The sequence below is a fragment of the Zeus faber genome, assembly GCF_960531495.2.
Source record: "Zeus faber genome assembly, chromosome: 12".
Lineage (NCBI taxonomy): Eukaryota > Metazoa > Chordata > Actinopteri > Zeiformes > Zeidae > Zeus > Zeus faber.
This window is the reverse complement of record NC_137196.1, coordinates 11,408,370-11,425,211: the sequence shown is the minus strand read 5'-3', so window position 1 is coordinate 11,425,211 and position 16,842 is coordinate 11,408,370. Positions and strand designations below refer to the sequence as shown.

Here is a 16,842-nt window from a genome sequence, read left to right as displayed (position 1 = left end):
AAAATATAAATCCACACTGTATTGCATGTAAAGGGAATGCTTTATGAAGGGATATGATTTGAGGACTTCTGCAGCAGGTGCATCACTAAGACACCAGCGGTCTCATTTTTTTTTTTTTTTTTTTTTGCCAGGTTACATAATTAAACTGCAGTTGACATGTTCCTGTGTCATATGGTCGTAAACTGCTGCGCCGAGAGGCTAATGCTTGCATCTGGTGTTATTAATTTCATTTCTAAGTCGTTATGTAGCACATAAAGTTTATGCCCCAGAGCAAAAGCAAAATCCCAACTCTTTTGAACTAAAGAACCTCTGTGGGTCCGAGGATTCACGCTGAGCAAGTCCAAATGAAAGCTACAATCACAGTGCACTTTGCGTTTGCATTTTTATTTTGCATAGGAAAAGGTAAAAATCCTCCAACACAGCAGCAAGACACCACCCTCTGCAGGGGGGACTACAGCATTGCATTGCTTTGCTGTGAAGTGGATTACAGCATACTGTCGTTTTTAGAAACTATGAATCAGTGCTGCTCTAACCAACATTTGGGGGCCGGGGGCTGTAAGAATTGTTTGCACCCAACCCATACATGACCGTCGATCATGTGTCTTTTCCCCGTAAAAATCTGAAAAACCATCATTTAGCAAATAGATAAACAACAAAGATCTACCCCCTTCACAAGACCTCAAACCACCCTAATGTGAATAAAGCAGAAATTAGCAGATAGCAGATATTTTAAAAATTCTGTGTGTGTGTGTGTGTGTGTGTGTGTGTGTGTGTGTGTGTGTGTGTGTGTGTGTGTGTGTGTGGAGGGGGGGGGGGGGGGGGTTGGTTGAATGAACCTGTCTGACTTGACACAAACCGCACCTTTACAGCAAGGCAGATGGGGATGTGTCTCAGGGGTGAACAGCTCACGGTCCGAGTCCCATAGAGAGAGAAGGGTTGTGTCAACGGACCCGTCCTGCTGCATCTCGGCCGATGAAGAGCCGACTCTGGGTCATGGAAGATCCAGCACTAAGGGTTCTGCGCACCAGAGGAGTTGAGGAGCACTCCTATAGAGACAGGGTGTCCTTCCGTGGACGCTGCTGTGACGTAGGGGCACTCTGTGGCAACTACAAGAGACGATTAAGGAACTTTATGCCGGTGAACTACAAGAATGAGATAGTCGAACTTCTAAAGCTGGCGGGACCTGTGGTGAGTATCGGTCCGTCCGTCCGTCCGTCTGTCCATCCGATGTAAATCCATTGTCTGTCCTGTTGGTGTTGGTATCTTGGTATTTGAGCGTCTCTGTGTTGCAGTTCATTTCCCAGCTGTTGGTGGTCTCCATCAGCCTGGTGAGCACGGTGTTCTGCGGTCACCTGGGGAGAAAGGAGCTCGCGGGCGTGGCTTTGTCGACGGCGGTGAGAAAAACGCCACCAAACTGTTTTTGTATTTGCATCACCATCGTTTTTTTTCTTTTAGATCACCCATGATCCGCTAGTCTACAACAAAGTGTGGAGTATGAAACAATGAGACGTTCCCATGGCGGAGAATTAAATAAGATCGACCAAAACCAACATTAGAAGTCATACCGTGTCTCCTTCTATCTGATATAAATTTCGATCAGAACTGGTTTCTTCTGACTTGCTGAACGATACTCTAATTATGTTTTACGTTGTCGCTTTTTTTTCTAGGTGATTAATGTCACTGGGATTTCCATTGGCACCGGCTTGGCATCAGCCTGCGACACCCTTATATCTCAGGTGCCATCTTCCAGCCGTACAAAGGGCTCTGTAACAAGCAAGACGCTTGTTACAGAGCCCTTTATATCTGTTTTTGTTATTCCTGCGAGGCGTGGCCGTGTTCCGTACTTCGCTTATGTGCGCTCATGTAACAGCTCCTCCCGTCCCGACCTTTCTTCCAGACCTTTGGGAGTGGTAATCTTAAGCGCGTGGGGGTGATTCTCCAGCAAGCTGTTTTGATCCTGCTCCTGGCGTGTTTCCCTTGCTGGGCCGTCCTCATTAACACCGAGCCCGTTCTGCTGGCGACCGGACAGGACCCTGAGGTGGCGAGGTAATTCACACCCAGCGCCATCGAGTTCACAAGCGCGACAACGGACGGTGACAACACCACACGCCGCAGCGGCTTCCGTGAAATGATTGTCGCTTTAACGGTTAAACGGTTGTCTTCATCAAGATTTGACGTCAAAGTCCCGCTTATGACATGGCTTCTTACTTACGCCAAGCAACCTCGTGCGTCACCTCCACCCCTACCCAGCTACAAAGCTAAAACAATTTTCCCTCTCCAGGCTCTCCCAGATGTACGTCAAAATCTTCATGCCGGCTCTGCCGGTAGGTTCTCGATTCTGTCTCCGAAAAACATAGATTTCTTCACAGGTTAGTATCCCCCCCAACCCCATTATTTTTCACGCATAATTGCCATTTCGTCCGCAGGCCACTTTCATGTATCAGCTGCTGGGAAAGTACCTCCAAAATCAGGCGAGGCACAAATATAAAACACAACAATCTTATTACTGATGTCAGTGGCTGGACTGGATTGAAATTCTGCTCCTCTTCCGACAGGGTATTATCTGGCCCCAGGTGATAACCGGTGCTGTCGGTAATGTTCTCAATGTGCTCATCAACTTTATCTTCCTCTACGCTCTGGAATTCGGCGTCGCGTAAGTGTTCACGCCCCCATTTAAAACATTTGAGAAGGACTCTTATTGTGATTGTTACACTTGTTTTCTTACCGGTTGTGGAAATTCAGACTTACTTCCAGTGAGTTCCTCCATAAATGGATCTCGGGTCTCCGAATACAATAAGACAAACAGTCATTCATTGCGACGCCTCGAGAGAACTTCACAACATACAGCGAGGCAGCCTGTGGAAAGTCCCAACTTTCATATAAAAAATACGTTTGTATAGACGGGGCTGGCGTTTTAGATAGTGCTGACTCATGCAAACATCACATTGTCTTATGTCTCCGCACACAAAGCGGAGAAGAAGGGAATGTGGTATGGACTTCAAGAGCTGGCTGAAGGCTCAGCCATCACTCAAAGGGTGGCGTGACCCCCCTCAGTTATGTGAGCATAGGTTATAAGAACAAAGCGTGTGCGTTCTGGGTTATATGAAGAAAGCATGGTTTGTCGCATTTTTCTATCATCAACCGCTTGTGCTCGTGCAGCGAGGCATGCAAAGATTTCCCAGGTGTTATTTGTTCCTTCGGGGCTTCTCTTAGATCCCAAGCATCAAGACACACACACACACACACACACACACACACACACACACACACACACACACACACACACACACAACGCTAAACGTGTTTTTCTTTTTTTGTTTGTGTCCTTTCTCTACTTAACCTGATTGATTGTAATGGGTCCTTCAAAGTGGATCCGCAGCAGCGAACGCCATCTCGCAGACCTCGCTGGTGCTGCTCTTGTACGTCTACACCTGGCGGAGGGGGTTGCACAAGCCCACATGGGACGGTGAGGCCTGTCAATATCGTTTACTATTTCGGCCGCAATATAACATAGCAGGAAAATGTTTTGTAATGTTGATCTCGGTAATATTTGAATCGATCGCTTCCTCCCCAGGATGGTCGCGTGAGTGTCTGCAGGACTGGGCTCCTTTCATGCAGCTGGCCGTTCCCAGCATGCTCATGATGTGTCTGGAGTGGTGGATGTTCGAGATCGGGGGATTCCTGGCCGGAGTGGTCAGCGACCTGGAGCTCGGGGCTCAGTCCGTCCTGTACGGGCTGAGCAGCGCAACGTTCATGGTGATTTTGTTGCGATGCCTCCTCGCCGATCAGGATTCAGTGATCTCACGTGGACAGTCAGCTACGGCACAGAGGGGTGGGGTACACCAGGGGTTCCCCAACCTGGGAGCCCCTAAATCAAACCCTGATTCAATCTAGAGACCCCCCTATTTAAAAGACGCAATACATTTTTTTTCATGTATTCATTCATGGTCGTTTTCGTCTGAATTTGATTTTATTACAATTTATATGTGAATATTCATGTTGTTTTTTTGGCTCGTAACCCTCCACGGATCTCTGGCGACCCCACCAGGGGTCTAGCACCTTGAGTTGGGAATGGCTGGCATACATAATATATTGCCTTCCTAATGGTTTGTATGATTAGATGGAGCAATGCTGCTGTATAGAGGTTGTTTCCTTGTACCGGTCTAACCTCTACACCATCCCATAGTTGCCAATGGCCCTCTCTGTAGCTACCTGTGTGCGTATTGGGAATGCGCTGGGCGCGGGGAACACGGAGCAGGCCCAGGCGTCCGGCAAGATCTCCCTCATCTGCACATGTAAGATGAATCCCCATATGAGTCCGATCTCGTCGAGGAAATGGTCAAAGGCGTTCGAGGAACAGCTCTTTGATCTGCCGTCCGGCCGTGTGACCGAATGTGCTGTGTTTCTATCATGTGGCTCCATTTCAGTCGCAGTTTGTTGTGTGGTGGGTGCCATTCTTGGATTCTCGAAAGATGTAGTCGGATACATTTTCACCACAGAGAAGTGAGTCGCTGCGACACATATAAATATGTGTACAGTACAGTGATGATATGTCCATTGTGTATTTCTTGTCTTATATTGTGTCCATTGTGTATTTCGTAAAAGGATACATTTGCCATTTTTCATCCCAGGCCTTGTTAAAATGTTGATTCCCGTTATTTCTAACTGTTCATGGCGCAACGTTGCAGAATGTTTGATTTTTGGGAAACGTACCATCCTGCCGCTTCTCACTGTGCCGAAACGTTTGCGCCAGAAAATGTCAGATCTCCTTTTTGAAAAAACAGGAAACTCAAATTATGGTCACGCAATCCTAACTGTATTCTTTTACATGTTTTGAATTACTGTAAAATCAAAATGTATTTCGGACTACTTTTCACAATTGCCTGAGTACATCCAGCATAACGTTGCCTAGAGCGGGGTGCCAATATGAAGCAACGCAACTTCCCGTTTCTAGTCTCTTGCATTAACACGGGTGTAACCAAAAGAGCTGATTTGCAGAAGTGCAAAAGAGTTCACAGAACACAGAAAAACCTGATTAAAATGAAGGGTTTGTGATCATTTATTTTTTTGGTATAACATAAAAAATACTGTATTGCTATATTGTGATATTCCCGTTTTCGTGTTTTTAAGTCTTAAGGGTTGCCCCCATTGGGCTGCATTTAAGAACAGTGAAGCTGCAGCAAAGTGGTAGGCTTCTCAAAGTGTTGTCATCGGGCGATCTTTTCCTATTAACAGTTATAAATGATGGGAGCCAACATTTTGGTTCCCATCATTTATAACTTTCGTAACCCAAAGGCTTGGAGAAACTGATTTTTCTGACTTTCAGAGACATCATTCGGAGGGTTTCCGACGTGATGATCATGTTCGCCTTCTTCCACCCTGCTGACGCAGTGGCGGTGAGGGAACCGTCCCGTTGACACACTGGTTTCACGCCATTTACGAACCAGTCATTCGACACATGCTTAAGAATCTGGCCTTTGATCTGCACAGGCTGTGACAGGGGGCATAGTCAGAGGAACAGGAAAACAGAAGATTGGTGCTCTGTGCAACATTGTGGGATACTACTGCATTGGCTTTCCCATTGGAGTGTCCATGATGTTTGCCGCCAAGATGGGCATTGTGGGTAAGGGCACACGAGCTACTCACAGTACCATGTCCTGTAACTCTATTGGGTCTCACCGTACAGGTAGAGGTGATTTTTTGACTGCGTTTTTGTATCGTGTATTGTAGGATTATGGTGGGGACTTTTCATCTGTGTCGTACTACAGTCTACATTCCTCATCATCTTCCTCATTAAATTGAACTGGATAAAGGCCACTGAAGAGGTGAGTTCTTCTTCCAGGTGAAGCTCTGTAAAAAAAATGTCCGTAACAATCAAACCAACAAGTTGGCATTTCCTATCTTGTTTCCGTTGAAAATTGCATTTGCTGTTGTCATCTTGTCTCTGGTCATCAGGCCCTTGTGAGAGCGGGAGTCCGGACCACACAGAGGAAAGAAATGCCCGGGATAGAACATGATGGTAAACAGCAACTTTTCTCACCAATGGTTCCCAGAATCCGAAATCAGAATCTGAATCACTTTATACCGCCAGGTATACATCTACATCTATAAGGAATTTGTCATGGTGAGGGTGGGTGCATTTCTGCAGAAGACAAAAAGCTTAACAGTCTGAAAATAATAATAATAATAGGCGGTACGTAAACACACACACGCCTAGTTTGTAATCTCTTACCACTACAGAGCGATGGACTCTACACCACACACAACGCACAAACTTTCTGCTACTTTGGGTCAAATTGTGTCTGTTTTCCACAAATTTGTGTTTCGTATGTGGATTGATATGGATGAAACTTGAACCACGAGATGTTTGCGACGTCCTCTGAAAAATTCAGAGGAAATAATAAAAATCTGAATGATAACAATACAGTAATATTGTATTATTATTGTTATTATTATTATTATTATTATTAATATTATTAATAATAATAATAATAATAATAATAATAATAATAATAATAATAATAATAATAATAATAATAATAATAGAATAAAAACGGGATTACTAGGAAACCAAATTAAAATTGGCAAATATACACAAATAGCCAAAAAATCCAAAGTCAAATATATACAAATATACAGAATATACAAATGTCATTCTATGCACAGGATCAATTATTGCTATGGGTCTAGGGTATCAATTATAATGATCTACTTATTTACTTACTTATTACAGTTTTTACTGTGTTGTTGGTCACATATTGGTGATCCTGTGGTTCTGGAATTTTTTTTGTCTCTGATCAGATCACGCCCTCACGTCACAAAAAGAGCTTCAGGTCAATGTTATATCATCCACGTTTCCGGCAAATGACGTGTGGAACTCCGACACGGAGGCCCTCGCCCTCGCGGACCACAGTGGAGCGGCCGCTGGGGGCGTGGTGTCGGTCGGCCGGCTGCTACTTCACCGTGGCCTGGCGGCGCTCTTCATGCTCCTCATCCTCGTCGCTGGAATCTCACTCAATGGGCTGCTCATGAGTCTAATCAAAAAGTGACTTATTGTTAAAACCCGTCTGTTTCCATCTGGTTTTGTCCTCTAAATTCCTTGAATTAAACCTCCAGAACAGATCGTGTCATAAAACTACAGTGGTTTCAGTAACATTTTGATACCATGATGAAAATCACACATTTTGAGTTCAGACTGCTAAGAAATTTATGGGGGGAATTGTTTACTGGGGGGGACATTAAATGCATTTTTACTTGTCTGATTTAAATTTGAATTTTAATGCAGTTTTTTTTTTTTTCTTTTATTAGCTTAAGGGGGACCTATTATGCTCCTTTTCACCAAGTTATTATATGGTCTCTGAGGTCCCCAAAACATGTTTTTGAAGTTTTTTCTGCTGAAAATAGCACTCCGATTATGCATTCGAGCTATTCTTACATGCGTCAAAACGCCTCCTGTTCCTGACGCTCTGTTTCTGTGTGTGTGGCTTTAAATGTATACTGTAAACTTTCACTGATTTCACCTGATCAGTCCACCAAAATCTGTTTCTGAACAAGTTTGAGGCGAGAAATGATCGATCCAGTTGCTGAATCTGTTTTTTCCAACTTTCCTTGCCGACACTGCACCGGGACACTGCAGCGGAGAATTTTTTTTTCATGTAAACATCGTAAAATAAAATAAACACATCTACAATAAAAACACACTATTTTTATTGGTTTTGTTTGGAGAAATGCGCAGCGGATCACATCCCGTTTATGTACCGCATACTTTTAAAAATAATACTTTACTTTAAAATAAATAAGTACTTAAAAAAAATTCTATAAATATTTTTAATACTTACATTTCCATCGTCTGCAGTTTCTTCACGGACAGTTAGTATTAATTCGTCTTTCTTTTAAAAGATTTGTGCTGGTCTCTGCAGCCAACAGAGCACTGCATCCTTAGCTCTTAGCTTTCGATGCTAGCGGTTCTGGTAATGCTCCTCAGACGGAGGGCGGTTATGATTCTACTGAAGCTCTAAATGACATAGATAAGAGCTGCAAATCTGAAAAGCTTATTTCACATGTTTTCTGAAACAGACATCTCACAAAAAACTGACTGGGTTGTCTTCAACGTTTGTGTGTTAGTAGGCCCATCAGAGACCCAAATGTATGTGCACAAGCACTGAAAAAGTGAGTTTTGCACAATAGGTCCCATTTAATTCTTACCCTGTTTTAAATAAATTGTATTATTTTAACTCCTTCATTATTCTACTTTTTAAATGGATTTTGTTGTTGCTGTTTGCCTTCTTTTAATGTAAAGCACTTTGATTTGCATGTTGTGTTTGATAGGTGCTATACAAAGGTTATTATTATTTGGGATTCAAGTCCGTAGGGCTGAAACACAGTTATTTTTGGCCTATCACATAATGGCTTATAGCAAAACTTAGGTTAAGGCAATCAAACATTGGGTAACATGTTCAGACCGCTAATTGGAACATTCTTACCAGATTTGGTGTGAATCTATCCAAAGGTGACGGAATGGCAGGCCAAATGGTGGCACTTTTATTAAAAAGCAACTATCTGGTTATTAAAAAAAATGAAATTCACAATCTTTGGCTTATGGGGAAGATGGTTTGAAGTCTTTATTTATTATTTTTCTTTGAATGTGGGTAAAAATGTCCTCTCTCTGTGACAGCGCAGTAGCAGGATGGTGTCAGTCTGGTCAGTGTCGGTTTAGGATGGTGTAGCGCTGTGTTTAGAAGAGGCGGACAGGCTCTGCCGCAATGGGAAGTAGTCATGTTCACCTTTTTGATTTCATACAAGTAGGAAACTGCTGTCGATTGAAGTATTGTAGTGATCACACTGCAATATATATATATATATATATATATATATATAATAATTATATATATATATATATAGATATAGATATAGATATAAAACGCCACGCCACACTACAACACATGCATACACACACACACACACACGTTTTGGATGGTGTGTGTGTGGGGGGGCAGCCAGGAGCAGTGGGCAGCATTCAATGACGCATATGTCCATCGCTGGTCAGATGATGATGTGTGCATGTTTTTGGTGGGGGTCCGTACTGATGTAAGATTGAGGAAACCCCATGTGAGCACGGGGAGAACATGCAAACTCCACACAGAAAGGCCCCTAATTGGGAGCTAGCCCACCGGAGCACGGTGCCAACAGCGCCCCAGGCGGGAATCAAACCCAGGACCTTCTATATACATAACTGTATATGTGTATATATATATATATATAAAATTGGCTTTCATTTTCGGCCACCTCTTCCAATATATCTCTGGCAAAATTTTAGCAATGTGTGATTTTAGGGTTGACAAATTTCTTATTCTGCAGTTTTTAGAAATATATGACTTGTATCTATGGATATGACCCGCAATAAGATAAAATACATTACATTATGTAATTTTGCCGACACTTTTGTCCAAAGTCACTTAAAATAAGTACATTTGTCAGAGTATTATTCCAACTGTATGTCACAGGGTATGTAGGCCATTAATTATTAATATGAATTATTATTACATTCTAACTATCTTATTACTGTATATTCAGTGTAATACCAGTGTTATTGCGCATATATTATTTCACAAGTTGTGTGAATGTGTGTGTATGTGCGTGAGTGAATTTGGACGGGGTATGTGGAGCTCACAAATGGCCAATTCAACACTGAAAAGTTAAAAGGTTTGAACTGATGATATCCTGCATCCCAAAACTGCACGGTGCATGAACTCAAGCGATTGATTTTGTACAGGAAGCACAAGGATCTCACTTAAAAGGCCTTGACGTCAAACCCATGGATCACCGAAAAAGGCGGAAGGGAGCAATGCAATTAGTACATCAGTATTTTGATGTTTGGGGTTGGTTAGGACATCTGATAAACCCCAAGTTTTATATTTAATGTTATTTATTATTTCACTTTTTCATACCTTTTATTAGTGAAATCATGTCGTTATAAAATAAAAAAAAAGGGGTTTGAAAGAGCTCAAACTATGGCCGCTCACAGCCCTAACAGGACTCCCCGCGCCTACAAGCCCGAAAAGTCACAGCCACGCTCTCACCCGCGGCTTTACAACGCGTCTCTGCAACGGTTCTACGAGTTAGGAAGAGCAACAAGGGGCAAAGACAACGCAAAAATAAGTTAAACGTGAATAAAGAGGGAGACAAGGAAATAAGACGCGCAGGGAGAGCGTGAGAGCAGAGAACAGCGGCGTAATAAACGCGTCGAACCAACTTAATTAAGATAGCTTTATGGAATGGTGTTGTGTGTGTGCGTGTGCGTGTGCGTGTGTGTGTGTGTTGTAAATTCACCGTTACACGAAAGGGTTGAATTAGAAATGAAATAAAATAAAATAAAATAAAAATAAAAATAAACAGATAAAAAGCGCCACGCTCCGCCTCTCCACGACGTCAACTATTGTTTACAGGAAGCAACCAGGGAAGCACGCGGTCCCAGCACTAGCGCCGCACAGGATGTTTCCTTTTATTTTCCCACGTACACAGGAAACCCGCTCGCGCTTCGCTTCCCCGGCATTTTTAATTTTTACTTATTTCTTTGGTCTGAAACCGCCGACACGTGTTTTCACCCCAGTCTATTCGCGTTGACTGCAGCCCGAGTAGCGCGCACTGAACACGTTGCGCGATTGATCCTGAGGTTCCTCCAAAAACGACCACATCGAAACAGGCGCATAAAGCGGTTTTTTTTGTTTGTTGTCCCCCCCCCCAAACCCTTCATTAACTAGGTAGGTTTAACCTCGACACAATATCCGGTGAAGTAGTTTTGAGAAGTTAGACGTCAACTTTATAAGTAACGTCAACGCCGCCTCCGTGGTCGGATCCTGGTCCGGCCTGTTTACTCCCTCCTTCGTTTAATTCCCCCCCCCCCCCAATTTTACAAATCGGCGAGAGAACTGTTTGGATGACATTCTTTTCCTTGAAACACTTTAACGTTGCTGACGGAGCAGGCCCGCGGCGTCTGGAGTCGGGTTTGGGGTTGAAACGGGTGATTTCTCACCCGCGTGGCTTCGCTCTTTTAAAACAGACGGAGAACACATGGAGCATTTGCCAAAAGACAACTCCGGATACAAGGACGTGCACTACTGGGACGAGCGCTACAGGACCGAGGAGCGCTTTGACTGGTGCGGAGAGTTTCTCAAATTCAGCCATCTCCTGGAGAAACACCTCAAGAAAGATGACGCCATTCTCGTTCTCGGTTCGTCAAACTATTTATTTTCTATATATATATATCTACTTTTTAAATTGTTTTAATTTGTTTTTCCATCCTGGTTCCACCCTGGTTCCACCCTGGAGGGTGGACGCGACTCTGGGAGCAAGTGGGGCATATGCCACTGTAATTATCCAAAACACAAAATTCAAGTGCCGCTTTTTGTTTTGTTTGTTGGCAAAAAAACCCAAAAACAATAATCACCATCATGCCATCATCATGGCATCATCGTGCCAGAGACACGGAACGAACACGCGGCGTTGTGTGCTTTACTGCACTGTACCAGCAAGTCTCGCAAAACTAAACGAGCGTGCGCTCCGTGACGGACCCCGCTTGCTTTCCAGCCGTGAACGAATCGTCGCCGAAACGCGCGATCGGAAAGCGTCAAGATTGAAATTTGAAATGCTCCCCATTTTATCCCACCCGCAAGATGTCGCTGCGCCCTAAGTGTACACAGTGTACACAGAACCGCTGTTGCAGCTGCACAGCACAATAAGCACTTGACAGGAATTGGATTTAACGTCATCCTCCGTACAATCGACTTTTTTTTTTTCCCCCCATGCGGTTTATTCGTGGATAATATACCCTTTGTTCCGTTTATTTATTTGAAATCCCATTCATATGAGGGGGAAACAAGTACTTCGCGTTTGACACTAACAGAACTCAAAATCTTTAAATCCTACTGTACTTATATGATAACGGTTGTCTTAAGTGCTGAGATGAGCAGTGCAGACATCCACATATGTAGCCTGTGGCTTTATTTAAGGAATAATATGCCAGACGATCTCAAAAGCTGCATGCAATAATATTACCGTTAAATAAAGTGTTTGCTTATTCTTCAGACAGTTTTGGACCTTTTAGGTTGATTTTAAGTTGTTTTTATTGTGATTGTTATAAATACAGCATATATGAAGTCTAATAATAATAATAATAATAATAATTATAATAACCTTTATTTGTAAAGCACATTTCATACAAAACGTATGACTGTGACTTTGCGGAGCCCTTTGAGACTGTATTGTGTTTAACGGCTATATAAATAAACTTGACTTGACTTGACTCAAAGCGCTTTGCATTAAAAGGCCATCAGAATGGGATGGGTTGTAATCACACAAAGCCATTTGCGGATTGGCTACAAAATCAACATCTAAAAGTAATTTTAATACGTTGCTATGTTCTTGTAGAAGCCTAGAGGGCTCTAGTTGTCTATATTTGCTGGTGTGTACCGTGTTTATGTATAGTGTAACAGTGTGTGTGTCCATTTGTGCCTGGGATGTGGGGGGGTGTTGTTGAATTTGTGTCAAGGAGTGACAGGTTTTATAGTTTGTGTATGTTAGAGGAGGGGGTTGCGAAGAGGTTGCCGGAGAAGTTGGGTATTCTTGAGATTGCGGAAAGCTCCCTGTTTCTGGATTCAGCCCCATTCTCTCCCCGACAGACATGGGAGCTCGGAAGCTTTGCAGAGAACTTAACAAAGTTCTCTGCATAACACCTTCGACATGTTTATCGATATTTCGATATAGATAAAGTCAGCTGCTTGCTGTATTAATTCCACTGTACCCCAATATCTGAATATATATCGGAAATGCTTGCCGCAGTGTTTTTATTTATTTGTTTATTTTAAAGATGGTGCTAAAGCGAGAACCTGCCATCACTGTACCTCTTGTTGTTGTTCTCCAAGTACAGACAGCAGACATACACACAGCAGGCACTGACACTTCGGCTATTTGCGCCATGGAACCGCACCTGTGCGCTGGCCTCAGGACTCGGACTGATCATCTCCCCTGCATCACACTGCAGCAGGCAAAGCCAAGGCAGACCCCTTCCTGCATACTAATTTTATACCCAAGTAGTGCCATTCAGGCGATGCTCAAGTGCACTCATCATCTCAAAGGACCCCGCTGACAAACACTCAAGCAATCATGGAGTCGTACATTTCTGTTGCTGGCACGTGCCGCTCCCTTCTCTGCTTTTCGTCCACAGATACGCACAGAGAAAAGGGGTATTTATAGGCTACATTCAACTGGACACATGTGATTTCTCTCACATGTTGAATAGAACAGCTCCCGCAACATCTCACGTCAAAGCGTTTGCCACACACTCCTCTTCCAGCAAGATCGTCACTTGTCAGGTCTGCAAATCATAGAGATTATTGGCTTCTCTGAGATGACAGGTTGAATTAGCCCGACCGCAGTGGACTGCACGACTTATATGCAGACGAGGCAGGGGGAGGTGCGAGGAGAGAAAATGAGGGAAGAGTGGAATGGAGAAAAGACTGGCGGGAGGGAAGGGTGTTCAGTGGGGGTAAATAACTAATCAGTTTTGGGCCACTTTGCTCTAAGATGGAGGTCATTTCCATTAGACTAATCTACACTGCGCAGAGAGCGGGAGGGAGGATGGGTGAGGAAAACCGGAGCACTCTGGTGCAGCCTGTTGACAGTTTTAACTCCAGCGCTCTCCTTGGGCTTTTTTTCCTGCTTTGCCACACTCCTTCCCCTCTTTGTACGGCCTGCATCAGGTTTTCTCTCTCTCCCCTTTATGTTCCCATCACCCAGCCTCACTTCTTCTCCACGTGTCATACGCAGCAATTTCTCCTCCTTTCTGCTCAATCTCCTTGCGGTCCTCACCCACTTCTGCCCTCCCTTTGCCTTTTGATTTTCCTGCGCTCTCATCCAGTCTTCGTGCTTGGCTGTTTTTTTTTGGGGTTTTTTTTTCCCCCGTGGCACCATTTCTCTCAGCCTCCTACTCTGTCAGCTGTTAACCTCCTCGTTCCTGCTTTCATGTTCCTCCATTGTCTGGGTGACAGGCATCCCTTTCACCTCAGCTTCCCGTGCCACCTACTCGTCACCCACTTCTTTGCTCATCTATTCCTCTTTTCAGTCTGCTTCTGTCTATCCTCTTTCTCCTCGTTGTCACTCGCTGTCGTTACAGTGTACGCCTGACCCTTCTGTACAGTGTTACTCTGCAAAACATACTTAATATTTTTATGATTTTAGTATAACATTGCAGAATTCCCAATGATTCAGGTTGGATGGTAACTGTCATCTTCATTTTCTAATTATGTATCAGGAGGGTAGGCCGATGGGTCTTTTGCTGGAGGAGAGCACTGGGTCCCTGGCTAACTGATAATATTCTGAGGTGCTTTTGGTTATGAGAATCTAAAATGGAACTAAATTACTTGAAGATATTCAGATACCGGTGTGGCCATCAAACAAGGAGACTTCTTTGTATTTGATTCAGTTGTCTTATTTTCATACGGATGTGCAGTAGGATTTGAAAATGGAATAACTTACACATTTTTCATTATCTTTTTCATTCCGGTTATAAAATAAGATAATACTTCATTGATCCCCCGTAGGGGAAATTCAGGTCTTGTAGCAGCACAGTGGGGAAGCATAAAGTACAGAGTGAGAGTGGTAGGATGTACACTAAATTCACAATACATACATTCTAATAAGCAGTCCAACAGTCAAAAAGAAAATAATTATAAACGGCTCAAGAATATACAGCATAGTTATTTCAATGAAATGTATTTGAAACGCATATATAGACAAATGGAATATATAGATAGACATATATTATATAGACAATGTTGTGCCAGTTGAGTTGGTGTACTTGTTCAGAAATATAAATGGATTTCAAGATTCAAGATTCAAGATTTTTATTTGTCACATACATATACATACTTTCATACATATATGCAGTGAAATGTAATAAACGGCACTGATATTCCCCTGTAATATCAGCATTAAAAGGACAATTTACGAGAAACTTAAATCTCAGAACAATGTTTCAGCTTCTAAATGTTACAAATGTAAACGTGCACCATCTAAACACACCCTATAACTAAACTCAATACTTCAATACTGATCTGGCTGTAGTCCTGTTGATGTGAGTGTCCTGTCCTGTGAGTGTCCTGCCATGTGAGTTTCCTGCCATTGTCTCAGCAGTCACTTACCTGTGTCTGTGTTGCAAAATATACAGAGCATTAACGAAAATCAACACAGCCCCTCGCCTGCCATTCAGCTGCAGCTCACAATTTTGTGTCCTGTCCTGAGGCTACTGCTAATGATGTAATGAGTTCACATATCCCAGTGCTCAGTCCTTGGTCCCCTGAGGTGCTGGGATGATGATGTAATGACCTTGTTTCAGAGCAGGGAGTGGAGAGGTGGGCCTTGCCTTTGAGCAAGACTCTGCCTACACATAATGTTCCCTCCTTAGGTTCAGATCAGTACACCTGGTATACAAGGCATGATATCATGTCTCCCTTAGGGGAAGTTGACGGCTGAAACGACAGATGATGCATGACACATCATGTCTTTTTCTCTTTTGTCAGCGTCGGTATAGAATATCTTTATTTGTCATAATACAAGTGGGCTACAACAGAAGTAGTCCTCTGCATTTGACCCTAGGAGCAGTGGGCAGCTGCACTGCTGCGCCCACGGACAAACATCATCTCTTTCTAAGGGTGCCTTGGTCAGGGCCACCGACAGGAGTATTAACTCTACCATTGATGGTGGGTGCAAAGCCACACAAACTGGGGGAGAACAGGCAAACTCCATACAGAAAGGACCTGGGATGGCTGGGATTCGAACCCAGACCTTCCTGCCACGAGGCAACAGTGCTAACCACTGAGTCACCATGCTGGCATTTGTGTGTGGTAAAATCACATCATATTTTTGTTGCTGATACTATGCCTCCCTTGTAACCGTAATCATTCTTTTCAAATTAGCTTGATTGTTTGATTGGCTGTGAAACTGTGCAGCTCATCAGGCCACATGCGACAGGAGCACCTTCCAGTTTAGGTGTTTGAAGCCCCGTCGCTTCAGCTTTTAAGAGTATAAGCCACTTTCTAGGAGAAATGTATGGTCTTGTGCCAGTGTTGTAGTCAACACCACCAAAGTCATACCAAGACATAAGAAAGGGCGACAGAGCCAAGGCCAAAGAGTTGAACAAACCTGAGTCGCATCCAAGACCGTAAGCTGGTGAGTGCAAGCGAAGGCAGACACCAGAACATGCAAGTCGATTTGAATACCATAATAATTGTGTATACTTTTGTAGTGTGTAACTGTGTGGACTATTGCAATGCACTTTATTCTGGTATCAGCAGGCGAAACATCCAAAGACTGCAGTTGACACAAAATGCTGCTGCCAGGCTTTTAACACACACTAAGAGAAGCGACCACATTCCACAAATCCTTTCTGCCCTTCACTTGTTACCTGTGAGTTTTAGAATTGATTTAAACATTTTACTGCCTGTTTTTAAAGCCTTGAATGGTCAGGCTCCTGCCCACATCAATGATCTGTAAACTCCCTATGAGCCTGATCACTGCCTGAGCTCCTCCAACACGGCCCTACTAATGGTTCCAAAATCTGAACTTGTCACTTAAAGTGACCGGGCCTTTGCTGTGCGGGCCCCTGTGGAACTCCCTGCCTGGAGATCTCAGGCAGGCAAACTCAGTATCCTCTTTTAAATCTCTTGTTAAGAGCCACTTTTATCATATGTTTTTTTTTCTTAACTGTTGGTATTTGTTTTACTATTTATATTACTTTATCTTGTTTTATATTTTTTGTTTTTGGATTTTTTAATATTGTTTTTATTG

The 16,842-nt window shown here is 43.3% G+C and overlaps 2 protein-coding genes across 2 annotated transcripts in view; both read left to right on the top strand.

Moving 5' to 3' along the window:
* Positions 1-993: 993 nt before the first annotated feature.
* LOC307238347 (multidrug and toxin extrusion protein 1-like) lies at positions 994-7,049 on the top strand (the record flags this gene model as incomplete). Its single annotated transcript, XM_080011279.1, has 14 exons — positions 994-1,188; positions 1,293-1,394; positions 1,668-1,736; positions 1,898-2,046; positions 2,282-2,324; positions 2,427-2,471; positions 2,556-2,653; positions 3,369-3,466; positions 3,575-3,756; positions 4,187-4,295; positions 4,428-4,503; positions 5,327-5,396; positions 5,491-5,623; positions 6,802-7,049. 14 exons carry the CDS (start codon positions 994-996, stop codon positions 7,047-7,049), a joined length of 1,617 nt encoding a protein of 538 aa, XP_079867405.1.
* Positions 7,050-10,965: 3,916 nt separating this feature from the next.
* The window catches only part of ece2a (endothelin converting enzyme 2a), an 85,539-nt gene continuing 79,662 nt past the window's right edge, over positions 10,966-16,842 (top strand). The window contains exon 1 of the mRNA XM_080010797.1: positions 10,966-11,230. Coding sequence (XP_079866923.1) covers positions 11,071-11,230 — 160 coding nt within the window. The 5' untranslated portion in view covers positions 10,966-11,070. The remainder of the gene's footprint in view (positions 11,231-16,842) is intronic.